We start from the raw sequence: 21,442 nt of genomic DNA, 5'->3' as shown, positions 1-21,442 counted from the left end.
GAGTTTTGCCCCAACTCGACTCCCATCCACACACAATTCTCTACTTTGAATTAAGTGGGTCTTGAAGCTGGAGTGCTGTTGAAGCTAGGGCTAGTAATGCAGTGGAGATGCAATGGCTCCAGGTACCACAGCTGATTAGCTCCAAATACAATCACATTGTGCAGCTCAAATGTTTCACAGTGTGATCACTCACTAGAGCTAGGCTAGCTCTAGTGAAGTACCTCAAATGTACTAACTTGAGCTAACTGTTGCAGTGAAGACAAGCCCTAAACTGGCAGCTTGTGCAGAAGACAGAACAACGTCAGAAAAAAAATCGCATAAAAGCAGCAGCCTATCTTGCCAGCATTACTGCATGAATCAGTCATATTACAAAATTCTGGGTAGTTTAAGGCTCTCTTAAAATTCAACTCTTATTAATGAAGGCAGCTGAAGAGTGTTTTCACATCTTCCCTGTCAGGAGTCATGTCATAGCTTTGTCTCCCTGCAGTGCAAAACCTGCAGAATTTGTCTGAACTTCCTATTTTCTTTATTGTATGCTCTACAGAGGTTTGCCCATTCATTTCTTGCAACATATGCAGAGTTAGAAGACTTGATTAACACGGTCAGACTCCATTTCTGGATTGGATGTAGTCTGTATATCTAGAACCAGGAGGCTTAGCAGACATTGCCCCTTTGATTAAACAAACTGTTGAAAAGAAATTGTCGAGTAGTTTTAAACGTTTTAATATATAAAACTATGAACAGTTCTTATAAAATCAGGAGCACTTCACTCCAGGGAAAAAAAGAATCTAGCAATTAATTGTAAGAGATGGTGCTCCTGAGTAGCCTTTACTTCCCTGGTAACTATGTTAACGAGCATTCAAGACAGTAACATGAGCTGTAATTTCCAGGGGAACAGAGCTAGCCTTATTTGTTAAGAACAGTCATGACTTTATACCCTGCCACCTGTTTCAAGGAGCCTCCAACCCCCACACAATACCCATTCCAACTCAGGTAGGATTTCAGATTTGCACATATCAGACAGGATGGAAAAAATGAGCATCATGCTTCCATCTTCCAGGCATGATATCTTACAGGGGTAAGGACCTTTTTAAATCTACAAGATGCTGGTTATTCATTTACAGAATAAAATTTATGTTTTCACAAGTTAATAAAAATGCCTGGATTATTTTTTACCTTGAAAGTTGCATGTGTTTGTCCATCCGAGCTTTTAGTTCTTCATTTTCCTGCTGAAACTTCTTCATTTTATCCATTAAGACAGTGTTGTTTTCCACCTTTAACAAATGAACAAATTGTTGGGGGTTGTATGTGGATGTTTGTTTTTTATAAAAATACAGAATAATTGCATTGGCAAGTACCCATTATATGCATTACTAACCTGAAATTGAGTTTGTTACACTAAGTACAAGTTAGATTATTTTAAGATACATAGAATGATCTTGAGGAAATGTAAAAGTGACGTGAAAATGATTTATTGCTCATCATCAGTAGGCAAGTCTACTTTTTGCTTCTTAGTTGGCATTTTGCCACTTTTGCTTGATTAGCTGCCCACTAAAAGCTGAATCCGCTATTTGAATTTCTGGGCTGGTGGCCACAGTTCTCTTCACATATAGCATTACAGATGACTGAGACACTAGATCACCATGCAATATATAGTCTAGGAAAGGTGAAAAATTCAAAAAAATGTTCTCCATATATAACTAGGTCTCCCTCAATCTTCACTACCACCCACAAAATCAATTCTGTATTAGCAGAAGTGATCTGATCCCCATCTAAAAAAGCCACACTCCTGCACGTCCCAATTAGTATCACGGGAAAAAAGCTTCTTTTAAAAACAAAAACAACTTTCAAATGGGTTAACATTCAGTGGATTTCCGAAAGTCAACATCTTTAGTCAGAAGAGACCCTGTGGGCAACAAGACTTTAGAGCCCATGATTACTCTGAAGCATCTAGAATTTCATAATGACTTGTAAATCATAACTGGTATATGGCAATAAGTTGGCTCCCAGACAAAATGTAATAGCTGACTGAGACCCTGCTCTCTGTTATTTAAGCCTCTCTCCTCTGCATTAAATGGCAAGATTTCCATGAAGATGATGGCAGAAGTATTCAGCTAGTGCTCAAATGCCCCACCCAGGATCAAGGCCTCCATCATGCTAGATGCTGTACAAACATTATAGGATTTCCTGCCCCGAAGAGCTTCCACTGTAAAACAACAAAAATAGGAGGGGTTTCCAAAGAGTGGTAATTTAAAGAGGCCGTAGTAGTATGCAATACATCAGATCAACAACATAGGCTTTAGGTGGAAATGAAATACTTATTTACTCACTGTCAACATATTCAGATAATTTTATTTTTCTGTATCATGTTGAATGGGTTGCTTCCTTTCTTGTTTCAATAAGCTCAGTAATGTGACCGTTAACTTTTTTTGCCTGATGGGCACTGTGACATAGTGCCAGCCAGGACTACGTAAGCTTCCCCACAAGGTTCTGCCATGTAATCAGAATCTCATATGTAGCAGACTTATAGTCCTATTGGGTAAATGCCTTGAAATTTAACCTGATATTTGTCAAGAGTGGGGATTGCATATTGTGGACAGTAACTAACTAGTACAGATTATTTTTAACAACCCAAAACAAAATGGAACAGAAGTCTAGAGGTTAAAAAGTTAATCATGCCACCTGGGGATTCCCCTCTTGCCTCTCCCACTTCAGTCAAAAGAGAATACAAAATAGCATTTACAGGATTTACAAGTTAAATTGCATGGAAAGAAGAAATGCGGTTCAGAAAATTGGCTGAAATTTGATTTGTTCCTCTCTGTTCCACTGTTTGTTTCTCTTATTGTATCATTCAGGAAACATCTTTCCCCAGATTGCAGGCCAGCACAGGTAAAATTGTACCTGTGACATTAACATGTACCTTGTGCTCCTTTGCAAAATTTTTATTTGCTTTTCGTGTATACAATTAGCTTAGTGTTTAAGCTTGACCAGCATGAATTCACTCTCAAAATCTGATAACTTAGAAAACAGTCCCCACAGAATCTTACCAGTTTTTCCATCTTCATCAGCTTTATATCTTGCTGATGTAGTTTCTCATTCTTGATCTCCAACACTGCTTTCAAACTTTCCAGTTCCTGTTTCAGATACATAATCTGAGGGTTTTTCTGAAATGATTTCCACAAAAGTTTGCTTATTTCTCAGAACTTCAATTTTAAAAGGTATATAGTAAACACTTGTAAATTAGGTGTTTGTAATAACTTTATGAAATCGAGTGGGACATAGTTTTTCCTTCTGACTCAAAACCAAGATTTTTTTTTTCCCCACTCCTGAATATTTATTCTCCTCTCCCTTAATTTCATTTGTCCCTCAGTAAAAAGATCTAAAGACTCCCTTTGAAAATGTAATTTAAGAAACCTCTATAAAAAGGTTAACCTCTGTTCAAAAGAAATAGGATAACTGGCCAAACATATACAAATTTGCTTTTGTATAAATGATAAAAACCCTTGTGGATCAAATTGATACATTATTGCACGCATAGTAAAACTTATTCATTTTACAGTAGTGCTGAGGCTCCCTAATAGTTAAGGCTGCTAAGAACTCCAGAACCCTCCTGTTTTCTCTTAGTCATAACTAAGCCCAAGAAGAGGTTAAAATAGATATATTTATATGTACACATGCATGCACACAGAGTCACTCAGATATTTTGTAAAGCTCAAACAACTTTTCTTGCATATGAGTAACTCAGAAGCTGAACTTTAAACCTTTGAATTTTACATGCATTTAATCCTCTCTCTTTCCAGTTTGAAAGCAGCACTTTATAATTCCCCTATGCAGCTTTCACACTACTATTGGCTGCATAACGTACAGTTGCATATTATTCAACTGTACTAACATTGTCTTGCTGCTTAGTATGACTTGTACCTGCTAGCAAGCTTAATATTTACTGGTTAGTAAGTGATGTGGATCTGTAAAGGGTTATTTTTAGGGCTGTCAAGAGATTAAAAAAAATTAATCATGATTAATCGCACTGTTAATAATAGAATACCATTTAAATATTTTTGGATGTTTTCTACATTTTCAAATATATTGATTTCAATTACAACACAGAATACAAAGTGTACAGTGCTCACTATTTTTTATTACAAGTATTTGCACTGTAAAAAAATAGTATTTTTCAGTTCACCTAATACAAGTACTGTAGTGCAATCTCTATCATGAAAGGTGAAATTACAAATGTAGAATTATGTACTAAAAAACTGCATTCAAAAATAAAACAATGTAAAATTTTAGAGCCTGCAAGTCCATTCAGTCCTACTCAGACAAACCAGTTTGTTTACATTTGCAGGAGGTAATGCTGCCCGCTTCTTGTTTAGAATGTCACCTGAAAGTGAGAACAGGCATTTTCATGGCACTGTTGTAGCCAGCGTTGCAAGATATTTATGTGCCAGGTGCGCCAAAGATTCATATGTCCCTTCATGCTTCAACCACTATTGCAGAGGACATGCATCCAGCTGATGACGGGTTCTGCTTGATAAAAATCCAAAACAGTGAGGACAGATGCATGTTCATTTTCATTATTTGAGTCAGATACCACCAGCAGAAGGTTGATTTTCTTTTTTGGTGGTTCAGGTTCTGTATTTTCCGTATTGGAGTGTTGCTCTTTTCAGACTTCTGAAAGCATGCTCCACACCTCATCCCTCTCAGATTTTGGAAGGCAATTCGGATTCTTAAACCTTGAGTCCAGTCCTGTAACTATCTTTAGAAATCTCACATTGGTACCTTCTTTATGTTTTGTCAAATCTGCAGTGAAAGTGTTCTTAAAATGAACATGTGCTGGGTCATCATCTGAGACTGCTGTAACATTAAATATATGGCAGAATGCAGGTAAAACGGAGCAGGGCAATTCAAATACAATTGTCCCCCATGGAGTTCAGTTACAAATTTAATTAACACATTATTTTTTTAACAAGCGTCATCAGCATGGAAGCATGTTCTCTAGAATGGAGGCCGGGGCATAAGAACATTTAGCATATCTGGCACATAAATACCTTGCAATGCCGGCTACAAAAGTGCCACGCGAATGCCTGTTCTCACTTTCTGGTGACATTTTAAGTAAGAAGAGGGCAGCATTAAATGTAATAATGTAAATATTGTGTAAATGTAAACAAACTTGTTTCTCTTAGCGATTGGCTGAACAAGAAGTAAGACTGAGTGGACTCGAAGGCTCTGAAGTTTTACATTGTTTTGTTTTTGAGAGCATTTTTGTAACAAAAAACCCTACATTTGCAACTTGCACTTTCACGACAGAGTTTGCACTACAGTACTTGTATGAGGTGAATTGAAATATACACTTTGATTTCAATTACAACACAGAATACAATATATATGAGAATATAGACAAACATCCAAAGTATTTAATACATTTCAATTGGTGTTTATTGTTTAACAGTGTGGTTAAAACTGCGATTAATCAGGATTAATTTTTTTGAGTTAATCTCGTTAGTTAACTGAGATTAATCCACAGCCCCAGTTATTTTGTAAAATTAACCTCTACCAGGCCTCTTTTTCCATGGTAAAAGTGTTTATGTTTCACAACTGAAGGCACAGGCAAGAAGAAGAAAAAGACCTATTAAATCCAAGTCAATATGTAGGTAAAAACTAGAACAAGGAGAGAAGCCAACACTGTTGAAACAATATGTCTATTTCTTGAAAGATAAAATTAATTGTGCAACTGGGATGGAAGTTGTTTGTGTGTATTTGGCACAAACAATGGTGTATTGAATTGAGTAGTGTCTTCATTATCGCATCAGAGAGAAAAGGACTCTCCTCTCTCTCACCCCAACCCCCAGACAACATGCACATTTGTGGGATACATCCCACACAGACAGAGGGGCAGGTTGAAACTTGATGCGACAGTCTTTTAGGCTAAAAATGGAGGGCTTTGGTAAATGCAAGGCCTTCAGGTGACAATCAGTACATATTGCAATTAAGGTGAGAGCCTAACTAGCCATCATATATTTGAGTGATTGGTGCAGCTGTGTTTAATGTCTGCTTGATTTGTGATTCTTTCTATTTGGACCCTTGGACAAAAAGTAAGCAAGAGAATTTGGAGTCTGCTCTCAGAGAAGGCCAAAAATGTAATAATGTGTACACAAAGGACAAAAGGCATAGTGATCCTTTCCCTAAATACTGCTGTGAGGAAGCTGGGAGATAGGGAGACACAAATGGTGTCAGTCTAGGTTTTACTGGTGGTTTTTTTTGTTTTTTTGCGGGGGGGGGGGGGGCAGAAGCCTTGGTATAAAACTTAAGTTATTCAAAATTCACATTCATAACCACGTGTGTGAGCAAGCAAGTTTTCTCCTCTTCCCCACTCCGAAAGCAGATTTATAAAGTTAAATTAAAATAAGATTTACAAATATGCCACTGAAGAAAACTGCTTTGGCCAATTAATCCTTCCCACTGAAAAATCTGAAGCAGGAAAGTCTCAAGCCCATGGTTCACCTCGAATTACTGTCACTCTCTCCTATTCAGGCTATCAGGCTGGGAGAAGCATTTCCAGCTGCATAAAGACACTGAGCCTACTGCCCCTTCAACCTACTCTGTGCCTGAACATTCATGGAAAAATATGGTCCCAACCCCAGAGTCCATCCATGTTGCCCTCTGGTCTGCCCTCATCTCTCCCTCCCCAGCCACACAACTCAAGAAGTGTGCTGCGATTGGTTCCTCCCACTGCACTGGTAGGAGGCAGAGCAAGAGGGAGGGAAGGAAGGAAATAAATTCTGCTGTGAGTGACACTGATTTCCACTAGATAAAACCAGCAGTATTTCTGCACTTCGCAAGAGAAAAATTCATAGAAAATCCTCCTCCCGCTTACTGGCTCTGCAGGCCTCCAAAACCTGTATGTGTCCATGATTTATGGGTCTTGCCAGGATGCTGCTGCTTGAGTTCCGCTCCCCTCAAACTGATTTCAGGTCTTCTCTTACCATCCTTTTTAGTCCTGTGGTCTCCTGAACAGTGTGTAAAGGGAGGGCAGCATCTGGCCCTTTAACCTTATTTTATAGCTTTCATGTTCAAAGTAAATCTTAACAAGGACAGACAAAACTAGGAGACCACCCATCGACTAGAAGCCTCTACCCTGTGTCCATAAGTGAATTAATGGGTGCACATACATCAGTAGCTGCCAGAACATAGCATATTCGCAAGCATACAATTGTGTAAAACCTTCAGAAGCAGGTTACAAATAGCAAGAAGCAGACAAACTGATAGTTTGCTACAGCTAAAATGACAACCAGGGGAACCATCCCCACAGAAAAGACTGAAGTGTCTGATGTCTACCAGCATTAGAGTAGCCTGAAAAACTTGAAGTCTGACTTGGTCTTCTAAGAAATGACTATAGGCCAAGTTGAAAATATTGATAAACATGCCTATCCCACCAGAATGCAGGAAAAATCTCATTCAGAGCACACTTCTGAAAGCAGGAACATCACAGATTATGACACCAGCCTCAGGAGAAAGTGTAAAGGAAAGTTGCTGATGTATCATGGTTGTGTATTTCATCACAGACTCCATCATTAAGCACTGCTTAAATACTTATCTCAAAGAATTAGCTCTTAAAGGTTCATTCTTGGAGTACCGTTACTCAGAAAATTCTTAACAAGACTTGCCTTTCTTGGAGATATTTTATATTGTCTGTAATGAGACTTTTGTATACATTTTTGTATTTAGAATTCAATCATAAGTGCAAGATCCCTTTAAGTATGCTTGATGTTTTCATATCCTGATATTAAAATTTAACTTGTTCCTCCAACAGTAATATTTTCTCTAGTTTAGAAACATTTCAACCTTTAACATTCAAGTTAACTGTTTGATAAAACCCGCTTCACCATGCTCTGGTTGCTGTCCTTCAGACCAAACTTAACTCTGTTGCTTCTAGGACATACATTGCAATACTATGGTTAACAAAAAAACGCCCCCAAAACAACTCATGCAATGAATAAGTTACAAGAATGTTAGAACAAGTCATTGCTTTCAGTCAATCTCATGACCACTTCAGGGAATACCAGTACGACATTGCACACCATATTCTTCATAGAAATATGGTTATGATATGAATATGGCATAACTAAGAGATACTTTATGCAAGATGGCTCATGTAAGGTATCATTGGAAAGGTTATAATTTACTGAATGTGATTATCCAATTTGTACATATGTATCATTTCTGTATCTAAAGTTAGGAATATTGACTATGTAACAATTACAACCGTATGTGTATTTGGGAGACACCCACCAGACAACCGGCCATCACAGCCTTAATGGGCCATAAGGAAGAAACGGTAAGACTATGAAAGGTTTCAGAGTAGCAGCCGTGTTAGTCTGTATTCGCAAAAAGAAAAGGAGTACTTGTAGCACCTTAGAGACTAACCAATTTATTTGCGCATAAGCTTTAGTGAGCTACAGCTCACTTCATTGGATGCATAAAGTGGAAAATACAGTGAGGAGATTTATATACACATAGATCATGAAAAAATGGGTGTTTATCATACACATTGTAAGGAGAGTGATCACTTAAGATGAGCTATTACCAGCAGGAGAGTGGGGTGGGGGGAGAGAAAACCTTTTGAAGTGATAATCAAGGTGGGCCATTTCCAGCACATTTCCAGGAGTTAACAAGAACGTCTGAGGAACAGTGGGGGGTGGGAGGGGTGTTGTGAATAAACAAGGGGAAATAGTTTTACTTTGTATAATGACTCAACCACTCCCAGTCTCTATTCAAGCCTAAGTTAATTGTATCCAATTTGCAAATTAATTCCAATTCCGCAGTCTCTCGTTGGAGTCTGTTTTTGAAGTTTTTTTGTTGAAGAATAGTCACTTTTAGGTCAGAAATCGAGTGACCAGAGAGATTGAAGTGTTCTCCAACTGGTTTATGAATGTTATAATTCTTGACATCTGATTTGTGTCCATTTATTCTTTTACATAGAGACTGTCCAGTTTGACCAGTGTACATGGCAGAGGGGCATTGCTGGCACATGATGGCATATATCACATTGGTAGATGCGCAGGTGAACGAGCCTCTGATAGTGTGGCTGACGTGATTAGGCCCTATGATGGCATCCCCTGAATAGATATGTGGGCACAGTTGGCAACGGGCTTTGTTGATACTAATCTCTCTCCTTCCTGAGAGGCATCCTGGGATGTAGCTGTGACACTACCAGGTCAGGTGATAAGATCACCAGATACAAAATAACATCTTGGACACTGCTGGTACTTTTCCTCTGTAGGGGGATGGGGATCAAACAAAGGTTTCCTGCCTTAGGTAAATCCTTTTTAAGGCTGGGGAGGGGGTTGATCTAGACTCTCCTCCATTGCCTACCCAAGAAGAAAGACTGCTGAAAGTACCTGAAGGGACAAAGAAACTAACCTGAGAAGAAAGACACAGGTGAGTCCAGACTGAGGGCTTGTCTACACTACACAGCTTTTAGCAACATGGCTGTGTTGCTACAGCCGTGCCACTAAAAGTCAAGCAGTGTAGCCGCTGCTTATCGGCTCTCCTGCCAACAATGCTCTGTTCACATTGGCACTTGTTCCGGCAAAACTTGTCTCTTTTGCAGGTGGGGGTGGGTTTAACACCTCTGAAAGACAAAAGGTTTAGGCTCTCCAGCCTCTTGCAGCACACACACACAGGTAGGGCCAAAAGTTTTGTCGTTCAAGTGCCAGTGTAGACATGAGACGGGGGTCCAGTCTGTAAGAAGAAATAACTGGAACTCTAAACTACAGAAACTCTGCAACTTGCCTAAAATTACATTTAGGGTGAGAAATTACTTCTTGAAACCTGTCTCTAAGATCTTAAGCATAGTATACGTGTTTTGTTTTATTTGTTCAGTAATCTGCTTTGTTCTGTTTGCGATCTCTTATAATCACTTAAAATCTGCCTTTTGTAGTTAATAAATTTGTTTTGTTTATTATTAAACCTAGTTTGTGCAATTTCTAACGGGGGGGGCAAGAAGTTGTGCCTGTCTCTTCAGGGAGTGGGTGAATTTTTAGGAGCTTGTGCTGTGCAGATCTTTCTATACAGCGCAAGACAGTATTATTTTGGGTTTATTCCCCAAAGGGGGTGTGCATGTCAGTGCTGGGTGAGTCCTCCCACACAGAGCTGATTTCAGTCTGTGTCTGCAGCTGGTGTGGCCTTACCTCTGTGTGTGCACGCACGCGCACTGCAAGAGGCCAGAGAGCCTAATTCAGCAAAACAGGGAGAGGGAATACAGGCTGGTGGAGCAGGTGAAATCCCAGTACATCAAGTGGCATCCCAGAAGTGGGGGGTCTAACCCATCACAACCAGTTACTCAGTATTTTTGGGAATAGTCAAGCAGGTTGGACCCTAAGCTGGAAGATGTACACGGTGGTCCTACTTATACAAAACCGTTCATACTTCTGACAGTTAACTTTGCAGGAACTACCTACTGCTATAATTGCAGAATAACCTACTGCTAATTGTGTACCAATTGTTATTCCACAATTGTGTACTTTTAAATGTGTTATATTTTGATTACTATCCATTTACCCATCTAATTTCAAGTATTTCTACTGGCATGTGTACCTTTGCTACTAACTGAAGACTCGATAGTGTCCCTACCTGTAAGCAAACCCTAGGGATACCCAAAAAAACCCAAAATAAAAACAAAAAAACCACCTTAAAAAAAATAGAAATCCCATATGTATTTTCATTAACTTTTGCAAACTAAACAAATTTAGTATGTCTGAAGATCCATCTGGAGAGATGGAACCATGTAACAAACAGCAACATACATTCCTTGAAAGGGTACGAAGTCAGTTACTGTATACAAGGAAAAATAGACTTGATCATGCTGTGCATTTGAGAATTAAAAAAATTAAGCTCAGTACTTACCAGATTTGCTTTTTCTTTGTCTATTTGTTTTTGCTCTTCCAACTTTAACTTTTCATTTAAAGATTCATTTTCCCTTTTTAATTCATCAATTTTTTTCTAAAACAAAAACACAGTGTAAGAGTGAGGCCAGAAATTGGGTATGTCTCTCTCCAAAAACATCTCTCCCTCCTTGGTTTTGAAATTGTTGCAAAGTCTTGTGAATCACACCCCTAACAAACCTCTAATGATTCCTGTTTCTCTTTAAATGAATCTTCAAATGAATTCCTTTCCAATTCATTGGCATTCTTGAGCTCTGAAATAAATACCAGATTTGCAGATTGTTACAACACTGCATAATAAGTCAACCATATTTTAGAGAAGTCATAGTTAAAAGGTGATATATGCATTCATGGTCAATAGCAAGAATATTGACTAGAGCTAGTAATATTAATCATCATTACTCTGGCTTGAAAACAGATGAGATGTCCAAGTGATTTGCCTTCTAGGCATTCATAGACTGGTCCCTCACATTTCTGGTACACTATACATAAGTTTGCTCACTAAAATATCAGCTTTGAAAGTACTTAGCTATATGCAATGAAAAGCTATTGGAATTGCATACACTGAGCACATTGTTAGCACTCAACTAAATATGCATGTCTGACAAACAAAAGAAGCAAAAGTTGTAATTAAAATATTTGTCTATGAGGAACTCCTAAAGGAATAGGCTCATTATCTTTGCACCATTTTATACGTCTATGAAATACTGTAGATTCTTTTGGCTTGTTCCTGTTTCCTTTGCAGTCAATGGGAGTTTTATCACTGATTCCAATGTATGTAAAATTGAGCCATTTTAAAATGGGTTATTAAGAGATGAAACACATTTATTCTCTTTTAAGGACCTAGTTAAGGCTCAAAACTGCTTGGTATTGCAGGTTATCTTAAAGAATTTCCAAATACTGACCAGACATCCCCCCGCCCCCCCCGCAGAAAAACTGAATTCCAGACATAGTTTCCGAGCTACTAGGGAGACTAATGCTCAGCCAAAGAGAGGCCTCTCCAGGTCAGAATGGGAACAACTGTGTCTTCACTGTATTTGGATTTTAAAGAAAGCCAATTTTATGGGGCTCCTTAGCACTTAGCAACAAAAACTACAGAATGATTAAGTTACTGAACTTGAGATTTTGAAAGCAGCCTAGAAAACGTAGACGCCACTTTCATTAAAGAATTAGAAAATGTGTCTAAATCTTTTATACTGCTTTCAAATCTCACCCTAATTTTTAACTCAATGAGATTTAGTTTACATACAGGAATAACTCAGACTATTGAGTCCCAAAATGAGAACTTCAGCTGATTAACAGTTTCAAAGGCTGTCTATCATCAGGAACAGTGGATATTGAATGAATAGGTTGGCTCTCAAAAAATTAAAAATCATTTGACATTTCTTAACATGCAGCACTGTTAGAGAATTATCTGGTAGTGTATGTTCCACTTCATGAAGGAACACAAAACACTTGCCTGAAAGAGATGATTCATATTCCTTTTTCAGCTTATCTATTTTTTCTGCATGGCTGGTTTCGAGTTCTAACTTGAAGTTTTCATGCGTAATGTTTAAGTTGTCCACCTGCAAGATGATGGTAAGATTTAAAAAAAAAAAAAAAACTCCTATACAATTATGTAATCCTTAAAGGAGGGGGGGGGGGGGGGGGAAGAAAGTCACCTAATACATTTCTGCCCCCTTTCACCAAGTAAACAAAAACGTGTACTCCTAAGGGAACCTTCTTTAAACAAAGCCTAACTAAATCAATCTTGGAAGGTGCCATGAATGTGAAATAAACTGTCAGAGCAACAAAGTTCTGAAGCTAACAGGCCCCTCACTTAGAATATCTCCAACTTCAGTTCCCAAATCAAGTCAAATCAAATTAGGTGATTAAACTAGAATGTCCCGGCTATTCTCAATTGTTGCAACAGCACATAAAATGGCGTATGTAGCACTAAGGGTATTTCTACAGTGCAAAAAAGTGTGTTCTTAATTTGGATTAAAAAAATCAGGGAGAGCACAACTTTTTACTCAGGTTAGCAGCTCAAGTTAAACCTATAATAGAGCCTGGGGGTGAATTTGAGCTGCTAACCTGAGTTAAAAGCAGAGATAAATAGTCTAAGATAGCAAGAAGTAAACCATGAGCAGTGCTTTGTAGGTGGGAAAGACTTGACATTTGATCAAAGCAGTGAGGTGTTTAACAGGCTTAATACTTTCAAGGTGGCAAAGGTATCAAGTAGATTGGTTTTGCTGTATCTCAAAGCTTTAATCTTTAAATGACCATTAAGGCTCCAGAAGCCCAATACTGAATTTAACACATTTCTAGTTATCCTATGTATTTTAAGTACTTCTTTAATATTTAAGCATTGGAAAACATTTTAGAGACACATTTTGTTAACAAGATCAAGTTGAGTTTAATCTTAGATGAAGGTAAATCATCTAAGGGGTAACATTATTAGAATAAAAACATGCTTGTTTTGAGACTTGTTTACCATAGAAAGGAATGAATTATTGGTAAAGCACATTTGCTGCCTGTTAAATTGTACAAGATGAAACTTGATGTAGCTGGGTTACTAATATCTCTTAAAGAAAGCTTCAAAAGCCCCAGAGAACTCTTCTAATTCAAATACCACAGACCTGCTCTTGGAGTTGTGCTTTATATTTTTCAGCTTCTTCAATACAGATACTCTGTAGTTTCTCACACTCTCCAGTGTAAAATTGTTTAAGTCTTTCCTCCAGCTCTGTCAGATCATTTTGATGTTGCTGATTTAGCTTCTGCACAAACCCTTCATAAGCAGCTTGTAATTCATTCCTGTCTCTCTCCAATTTCTCACAGGCTGCAGAAGTGGTTACTGAAGATTTAAAAATGAAGAGTCAGTAATTTGACTTGTTAAATCCAATCATAATTTCAGAGCTTGTCTACATTATAGGTACTAAAGATAGCAGTGGAAATTCCACAGAGCAGGATTATGACACAAAATATAATTTACTTGTAAAAAGAGTGCCACCTCTAAGGCTGCCTAAAGAGGCAATCTGCTGTCTGTAAGAGTTCTTGGAAAGTATTACAGTGACAATTCAGTGCCTCTCAGGCTGAGGGTTAAGTTTAGAGTTAGATGGCAGTGTCGATGTAACCTGTGTTGGTAAAACTTACATTGCTCAGGGGTATGCATATTCCACACCCCCTGAGCAACGTAAGTTACACTGATGTAAGTGCTCATGTGCACAGTGCTATGTCATGGGAGAGCTTCTGCCAACAGAACTTCTGCAGCTCAGGGGGTTGGTTTTTTATGCCAATGGGAGAGCTCTCCCCCATTGGCGTAGAGCCTCCTCACCACGCATGCTACAGCAGTATAGCTGTATCGGTACAGCTGCAATGCTGCAGCTCTGTAAGTATAGATGGGGCCTTAAGATCAGAAAAAAAGGGCGGGAAGCACTTCATGTACAGTTAAAAAATGACTGGTTCACAACAGAAAATTTATCAGTGACAGGTTTCTCACTACAGAGACTGGAGTGCCCTAATGAAGATTTTAATTGGATTTACCACTTCACTTAATTGGATCTTATTTCACTACTGGATTCCTCAAAGTAGTATGTCAGTTCAAACTTAGCTAATTACTTTTTCCAATGTATAAACTGAAGTCCTATGTCCCTAAAGATGAATATCTATTTAACATGTTAATTACACAGAGATAATAGACCAGAGAAAAGCGATTTCTCCACAATATCATCAAAATGTTCGTTGGACAAGCTTCTGCATACTGCCCTTCCAGTGTGCCCACTATTAGCCTTTTGTCCCCTCAGAAATCATTGGTAACTATGAATCATTTAAGATATATTTTCCAGCAGCTAATATGCAGTTTCCCAGCGACCCATGCATTACCACTATACCAAGCCTAGCAATGGGTGTGTAAACTATGTTTTCCAAGAAGAAATGAAACAGGAGTAAATTGAATTTAGAACATACATTCTTGTGTACTTTCAAACAATGGAGTACTGCATTGCCAGTTATGCTCACTGTTACATGACTGCTTTAGCCAGTTAATCCAGGATTTTTGAAACTCATAGTATATTAGGCTACATTCTAAAGAACAGAGCAGAAATACAATAAGAATATTATGAGATAGTTGCAGGCAGCATGGAGAATGGAAAGCAATCTTTTAGAAATACAGAATGTTTCTTAATGTTTCCATTAATCCAGTTTAACAAAGAACTAAATTTCTTTCTTCCCCCTCCTCCCCCATTTAAAAGATACTTGAATGCAAAGCAGACGTTCAAAGTATCTATACTTATTAATTCTACCACAGCAAATTTGTATATAAATGTTCACAACTCAGAGCAAAAGGGCACATACACCCCCCCCCACCGCACACACACTTTTCCATTGGTAGCATGACCAGCTGAACAAGCTCTGCCGTATAAACCGTCATCTGCATACAAGTAGCATGATTATAAGGGAAAATAAAGTAGTACATTTGAGTCATGGCAGCAGCGTATAGTCTGGATAGCGAAGGCTGACCACTGAATACCATTGGATAAGGTTTCATTTCCATGCAGTCTCAAGGCTTATTAAAGAAAATTAAAGGCTTATCTAAACTATTTAAACAGAGACCTGGCTAAAAGGATACTATAACCTTGGATTAGTTGGAGGCAAGAATCTTATTCTTTGGCTATCCCTCGATGCAAGGATGATGTCTGCTAAGGGGGTTCACTGGTGGGTTTTTAAGTGGCTTAGGAGCCCAATTCGTGCCCTGCAGATTTTCCCACAGAAGTGACAGGTGTAATCTTGGGGGAGACATAGTTGTTGGTGTTGACTGTTGTGCCCTTTCTGCGCACACACGCACGAAGAGAAATGGAAGTGATAGTGTATAGAAAGTATACTTGATTTAAATACCTTCCTTCCCCAAAAATTTGTGCTCTTGGCACAGTGTGTAACAGCAGCATGGGAGTTACAAGTTTTTGTACATGCATTATATGAAATGCTTGTCAGTGTCACAGCTTTGCTTGAACCATGTGAAATAAGTTGCAGTATGTTAGTCAGGATCCCAAAGTGTACTACTGGTCCAACTACTTCAGTATTCCAATCAGAATGCCTTGAAGTTCTGTAGCTGTCATATTGCTACATCTTTACAATTACCTTTCATTTATCAAGACTAAGGGAGGTTGAGTTACTGAATGATTAACACTTGCACTCTGGTTTTAGGCACTGTATCCATTTGGAATTCTGCAAGCAGGGGCAGTGAGTTATATGGGCCTGTGGTGCCCATGCTGCTGGCAGGGAGAGGGCTGGGGGGACTGTGGAGTCCTCTCTGGCCCCAGTCCCGGGGCAGCCTGCCTGCACCCCAAACTCCTCATATCCAGCCCCACCCCAGCCAGAGCCCACACCCCACCCCTTTGCCTCTTCCTGAGCCCCCTCCTGCACCATGAACCTCTCATTGCTGGCCCCACCCCACAGCCCAACCCTCTGCCTTAGTCCTGAGCCCCCTCCCACACCCCAAAACACTTATCCCCCGAGCCCTTATCCCCCAACACCCCAACCGTCTGCCCCAGCCCTGAGCCCCCTCTCACACTCCAAACCCCTCAGCCCCACCCCATTAATTTTGTTATGTGCACCAATATGCAGGTGTGTGTGTGTGTGGTGAGGGGGGTGGACCTGAACCTGTTCTGGGCACCACCAAAAATTAATACAAATCTGCCACCCCTGTCTGCAAGTGAACTATGAGTGAAGCCACTGAGGCTTTGTTATGTAACAAACAATTGTGTAAAGTGAGTATTTACATAAATTAGCCCTATCTTCAAAAGACTTGAACAGTTTGCCAACTCCATTCATCTGCCTGGGAGGTTGCTGATCAGAATTCATTTTTAAACTGAGCTTTTCACCTTCAAACAGACATTGCCACACACTCAACTGACAATGATCTCTGTGTAAGCTTGAAATCTTGTCTCTCTCAGCAACAGAAGTTGGTCCACTAAAAGATACTACCTCATCCACCTTGTCTCTCTAATATCCTGGGACTGATATGGCTACAACACTGCATAATTGCTCCAAATGGACAAAAATTCCTGATTATTGCTTGTAACTGATCCTGATTTCATATGCTACTTTAGGAAGAAAGTTGTCATTTAACAGCATTAGGGTTCTTTTAAATCTGTCTTTATTCCTCCTAAGTTACAATAGCCCCTTCCTTTGGAAATGCAAGTTAAACATTTGAATTTTTATCAATACCATGTCAGCTGAAAGCCACTGAATATATGTGCCTGGCATAGTTCTGTATTTTGAGGGAAGGGTAAGTAGTGATGGTTACTATCACTAAAACAATACAAAGGAACAGGCAGAGAGCCAGCGGATAACATCACTGGTACAGCTACATGCAGAACTCTGATCTCTGTTTATAGCATGGTGGTGAGAGAGAGAGTTATGAAGCAGTCATCGCTAACATGGATTATTTAATTTGAGAGCATCATAGCAAAGTGTTTCAAATGATCCATTGTGTTGGTTCTTCCATTATTTTAACACCTATCTCGTTTCATTATTTGAATGGTCCAGATTATTCATTTGTCTCTACTGTCTCTAGGTAAAGAAGCTGCCTTCACTTGCATATTAACAAAAGCATCCATACATTGCCTTGGGCACATAGCGTTTTAAACTGCCACCTCAAGTATTTTGGACGATACATACTGTTTAATAAACAGAGGAAGTCAAAGAAAACCCCCAAACCTTTAGTGAATAGCCACATTAGTTCTTGTTCAGCCAGTTTGTAATTTGGATTTAAGAGAGGTTCGTAGTACTAGAATTCAGGATGTCTGACAAAAAGTAACCTTGAGATAATCCACAAATGTGCATTTATGGAAGATGCTTGAATGAATGAGATGTATACCATAGAGATCCCACGTAATGCAACTTCACTTTATTTCCAGTGTCCAAGGAAGAACTGTGCTAATTTGTATAATAGAGTAGGAGCGTGTAGGTTTGTGGGCAGGAAGAAGGGGCAAGATAGGCATTTATTAGTCAGTAACAAGAAACATGACAGAAGATTACAAATCAATCTCTACCCCACACAGAGAGTTTCATGTGATTTGAGTTTAGGCACATGATGCATTTTCACTGCCACAGCTGGGATAACAGTCGGGAACCTATTTGCCAACACTGCAGTGATTTAGAAACAAAATACCTATTTGCTATATGTACCTTTTGTGTTTGCTTTTTGCAAACCTTCATAGGAGTGAAGTTTTCTTTACATAGGGTTTGTGAAAAAAGTCTAGGATTTTGCTGGGTTCCTTACCAAAAATAAATTTAAGGCAGAAGCAGTGCAGCAGCCATCCTAAAATTGACATACCTGATAGAAGTGTTTGCTTCTGAGCGGGTAGGGACCTTAGCCCTGCAGCCCCTCTGAAAGGTAGGTAACAATGAGGATAGAGTGGGCACCTCAAAATACTGGGCTCTTCACAAGTATGAACTGGAGGCCTTGATAGAGGAAGCATTTACCAGGATGTAGAGCAGCCACCCCCAGAACAGCAGCAGGAGGAGGAGGGGACTGGGTGCTCTTTCCTTGAAGAACTCTAGGACTTTTTCTCTGCTCAAAGTGTGGTGAGGGAGGTAACGTGACCTTGGAAGAAGGGGACTCCCAGCAGCACAGCGTGTAGCGCTTAGTGAAAACACTGTCTTTGCCAACAGGAGAGCTTAACCCATCAGCGCAGGCACTTCACCACCCCGAGAAGCAGTAGCTATATTGATGGGAGAAGCCTTCCAGGTGACATAGCACCGTCTACGCAGGGAGTTCGGTCAATCTGTCACACAGGGGCAGGGATTTTCCACACCTCTGAACTATGCAGTTATACTGACATAAGTTTGTAGAATAGACCAGGGCAGATACTGCCTGTTTTACTTGGATGAGAAAGGTGAAGGCTAGCCTCTCTCAGGCTACAATGTTTTCAGTCACAGTAATCCCTGACTGTTGTCTTGAGAGAATCAACAAAATGCCTTCTCCATTTTAGAGGAACAGAAGTACCATATGATCAAGGTGATCAACCAAGGTAATAATGCATTGAACAGTGCATATGAAATAGTGTTTCAAGCAGGCCACTGACTGAAATTTATCAAAAATTTAAAGCTAGTAAATTCTTAAAAATTTAAGTTGTTTGACAACAAGACAGGCAAGATTCGAATTGTTTGGGACTAGTTTGCACAGCCCTATTCCCTACCATGTTAAAACAAGATTAAAAAGCATAGAGTTCTTCAGAATATTATCTGGCAAAAGTAATAAGGGCACACTGTGAAAAAGAGCCAATTAATTCCCCAGCCTGACCTAGAAAAAATTCTTTATTAATTCAGACACTCTAGGAGAAAAGTTTGTTCAACTCAAATGTTTTGCCTATTCAAATGGTGTTTAAAGTTAGCTTTGAAGAATACATTTTCATTAACTGGAGGATGCTCTCTTTTGGTAGAATAAACTTCAGCATTAAAAATAAATAAATGCCCATTTGAGCTTTTCCTACACTTCACAGCCCCTTACCAAGTACACTGCCTAAACAAGTGCATGCTTCACAATTGTCATGTTTCACTGCGGTTTCATTGTTCCTCTCTCCTCCCCCCCCCCCCCCCCCCCAACATAAAGCACTTCCCACCACAGTTCCATACATCAACCATGCTAACACATTACATTCAATAAAAGATTGAACTATGCATGGTTACAAATCCACAGAGCACAGATGTAACCGTAGATAAATGCCACAAAACCCAGAGATGAAAGAAAGTGCTTTCCACTTATCCATTAAGTTAGTTCAATTTCATTTGTAACATTAAGGCAATATTTTTTTAAGCCTTGGAGACATAGCAGTTACTATAGGGAACACTATATTTAGCAACTAGAAGGTAGTTTCAGATAGACAAATCTAATGTTTGCTGCCACTTAAGAGTGCCAATCACTCTCCACAATTTTCCACACCCCACCCATTATTATAAGTGTACCCATTATTATATTATTATAACCCTGATACTTCAGTTGCCTAATATTTTCCCATTATAAAACAATCCTTGCAGCTTTTTTTTTTAAACAAACACTCATATCTCCATTGTTCACAGCAAGCTTTTCTTGCCCCTTACTTTCACACCACCCAGATCCAGTACACATTTCCAGCATTGTATCCTATCCCTCTCTCAGGCATTATGTGGAGAAGGAGTTTCCCACTTCCTGGAGGTCAAAGAGACAGGCTGAGCCAGGCTCCCTTCAGCCACCATCTTAATCTAGCACTCACACAAGTAGCTCATCTGCTCCACCTCTAGGATAACTGAGGGTCTGACTCTTGAATTTTTAAATGTTTGGGACTGGCAATACTGTAAAGTAAACAAACAATTTGGCTTTATTCATAACATCTTGTTTCCAAGAAGGGAGCTGGGAAGGAAGCATGAAGCTCAAGAGCATGAGGAGCCTCGTATTCTGTTTACTTATGGATGTTTCTGCCAGATTTTGGCAAGAATTGGTTCTGCTACACTTTCTCATGGCTAAAAGAAAAGGAGTACTTGTGGCACCTTAGAGACTAACCAATTTATTTGAGCATGAGCTTTCGTGAGCTACAGCTCACTTCATGCTCAAATAAATTGGTTAGTCTCTTCATGCTCAAATAAATTGGTTAGTCTCTAAGGCGCCACAAGTACTCCTTTTCTTTTTGCGAATACAGACTAACACGGCTGTCACTCTGAAATTTCTCATGGCTGTATCCCATGGGGTGTAATAAGCTTTGGGATATGGCTACTGTTTTTGAACAGTGTTTCTCAGTTAGTGGGTCATGGCTCTCGGGAGTCACAAAAGGCAACCAGGCAGGTCACAAGACATTGAAAATATTATAATCTAAAGAAAATATTAGACCCCCTTTTCCCCCCACCATTTAAGGGTAAGCATTCTCTGCCAACTCCTTGCTAAACACATCCAAATTATATAAGCTTATTATGGATACTTCCCCTCCCCCCCCTTTTATAGCAAATGTAAGGGAGATGTGAAAGTTTGCTTCATATAAGGTGTTGGCAACCTGAAAAGACTGAGAAATGCTATCTTGGAATATCAATCCCAAGGTTCCAACTAAGCATTACACACACTGAAGTGTTTTCAGGATGTTCCCTTTCCAAATGAATATTGCATACTATAGATGAAAAGTGAATTGGATAATCTGCAGCAGCCATTATGGATTTTACATTAAGAAGCTGTTCTGAAAGCCAATGACTCCTCTTCCTTACACAGAGATTCAATTTATGTTTTCAATGAAAATAATTCAAATAATAAATGCTTACAAAAGAATGTACTGGATCCCCACATTATAAAATCTAGTTTGCCCTCCATATATATCAGACCATAATAACTGAACTTATTCAGCTTTTGTGCCTAAGTCATAGATGTTTTCATGCAAGTATTTTTCAAGCCTCTCTTCTGGTCCCAGTAAGAGCCAATATAAGCACAGTTTTAAGTATATTAATTGATCGATTAATTAAGGACTAAAAGCTATCAATTTTATGATTTTGAAACCAAA

General features: G+C 39.1%; 1 protein-coding gene across 7 annotated transcripts in view; it reads right to left on the bottom strand.

Moving 5' to 3' along the window:
• The window catches only part of MTUS1 (microtubule associated scaffold protein 1), a 185,784-nt gene that overhangs the window by 2,537 nt on the left and 161,805 nt on the right, over window positions 1-21,442 (bottom strand). For all 7 annotated transcript variants that reach the window (XM_043546155.1, XM_037897680.2, XM_043546157.1 and 4 more), the window contains 6 exons: window positions 13,562-13,776; window positions 12,403-12,508; window positions 11,124-11,197; window positions 10,906-11,001; window positions 3,048-3,164; window positions 1,177-1,274 (listed from right to left, as the gene is read on the bottom strand). In XM_043546155.1, the coding sequence (XP_043402090.1) occupies window positions 1,177-1,274; window positions 3,048-3,164; window positions 10,906-11,001; window positions 11,124-11,197; window positions 12,403-12,508; window positions 13,562-13,776 (706 nt within the window). The remainder of the gene's footprint in view (window positions 1-1,176; window positions 1,275-3,047; window positions 3,165-10,905; window positions 11,002-11,123; window positions 11,198-12,402; window positions 12,509-13,561; window positions 13,777-21,442) is intronic.

Source organism: Chelonia mydas, chromosome 4 (assembly GCF_015237465.2).
Source record: "Chelonia mydas isolate rCheMyd1 chromosome 4, rCheMyd1.pri.v2, whole genome shotgun sequence".
Classification (NCBI taxonomy): domain Eukaryota; kingdom Metazoa; phylum Chordata; order Testudines; family Cheloniidae; genus Chelonia; species Chelonia mydas.
This window is presented reverse-complemented; position numbering and strand designations above follow the sequence as displayed.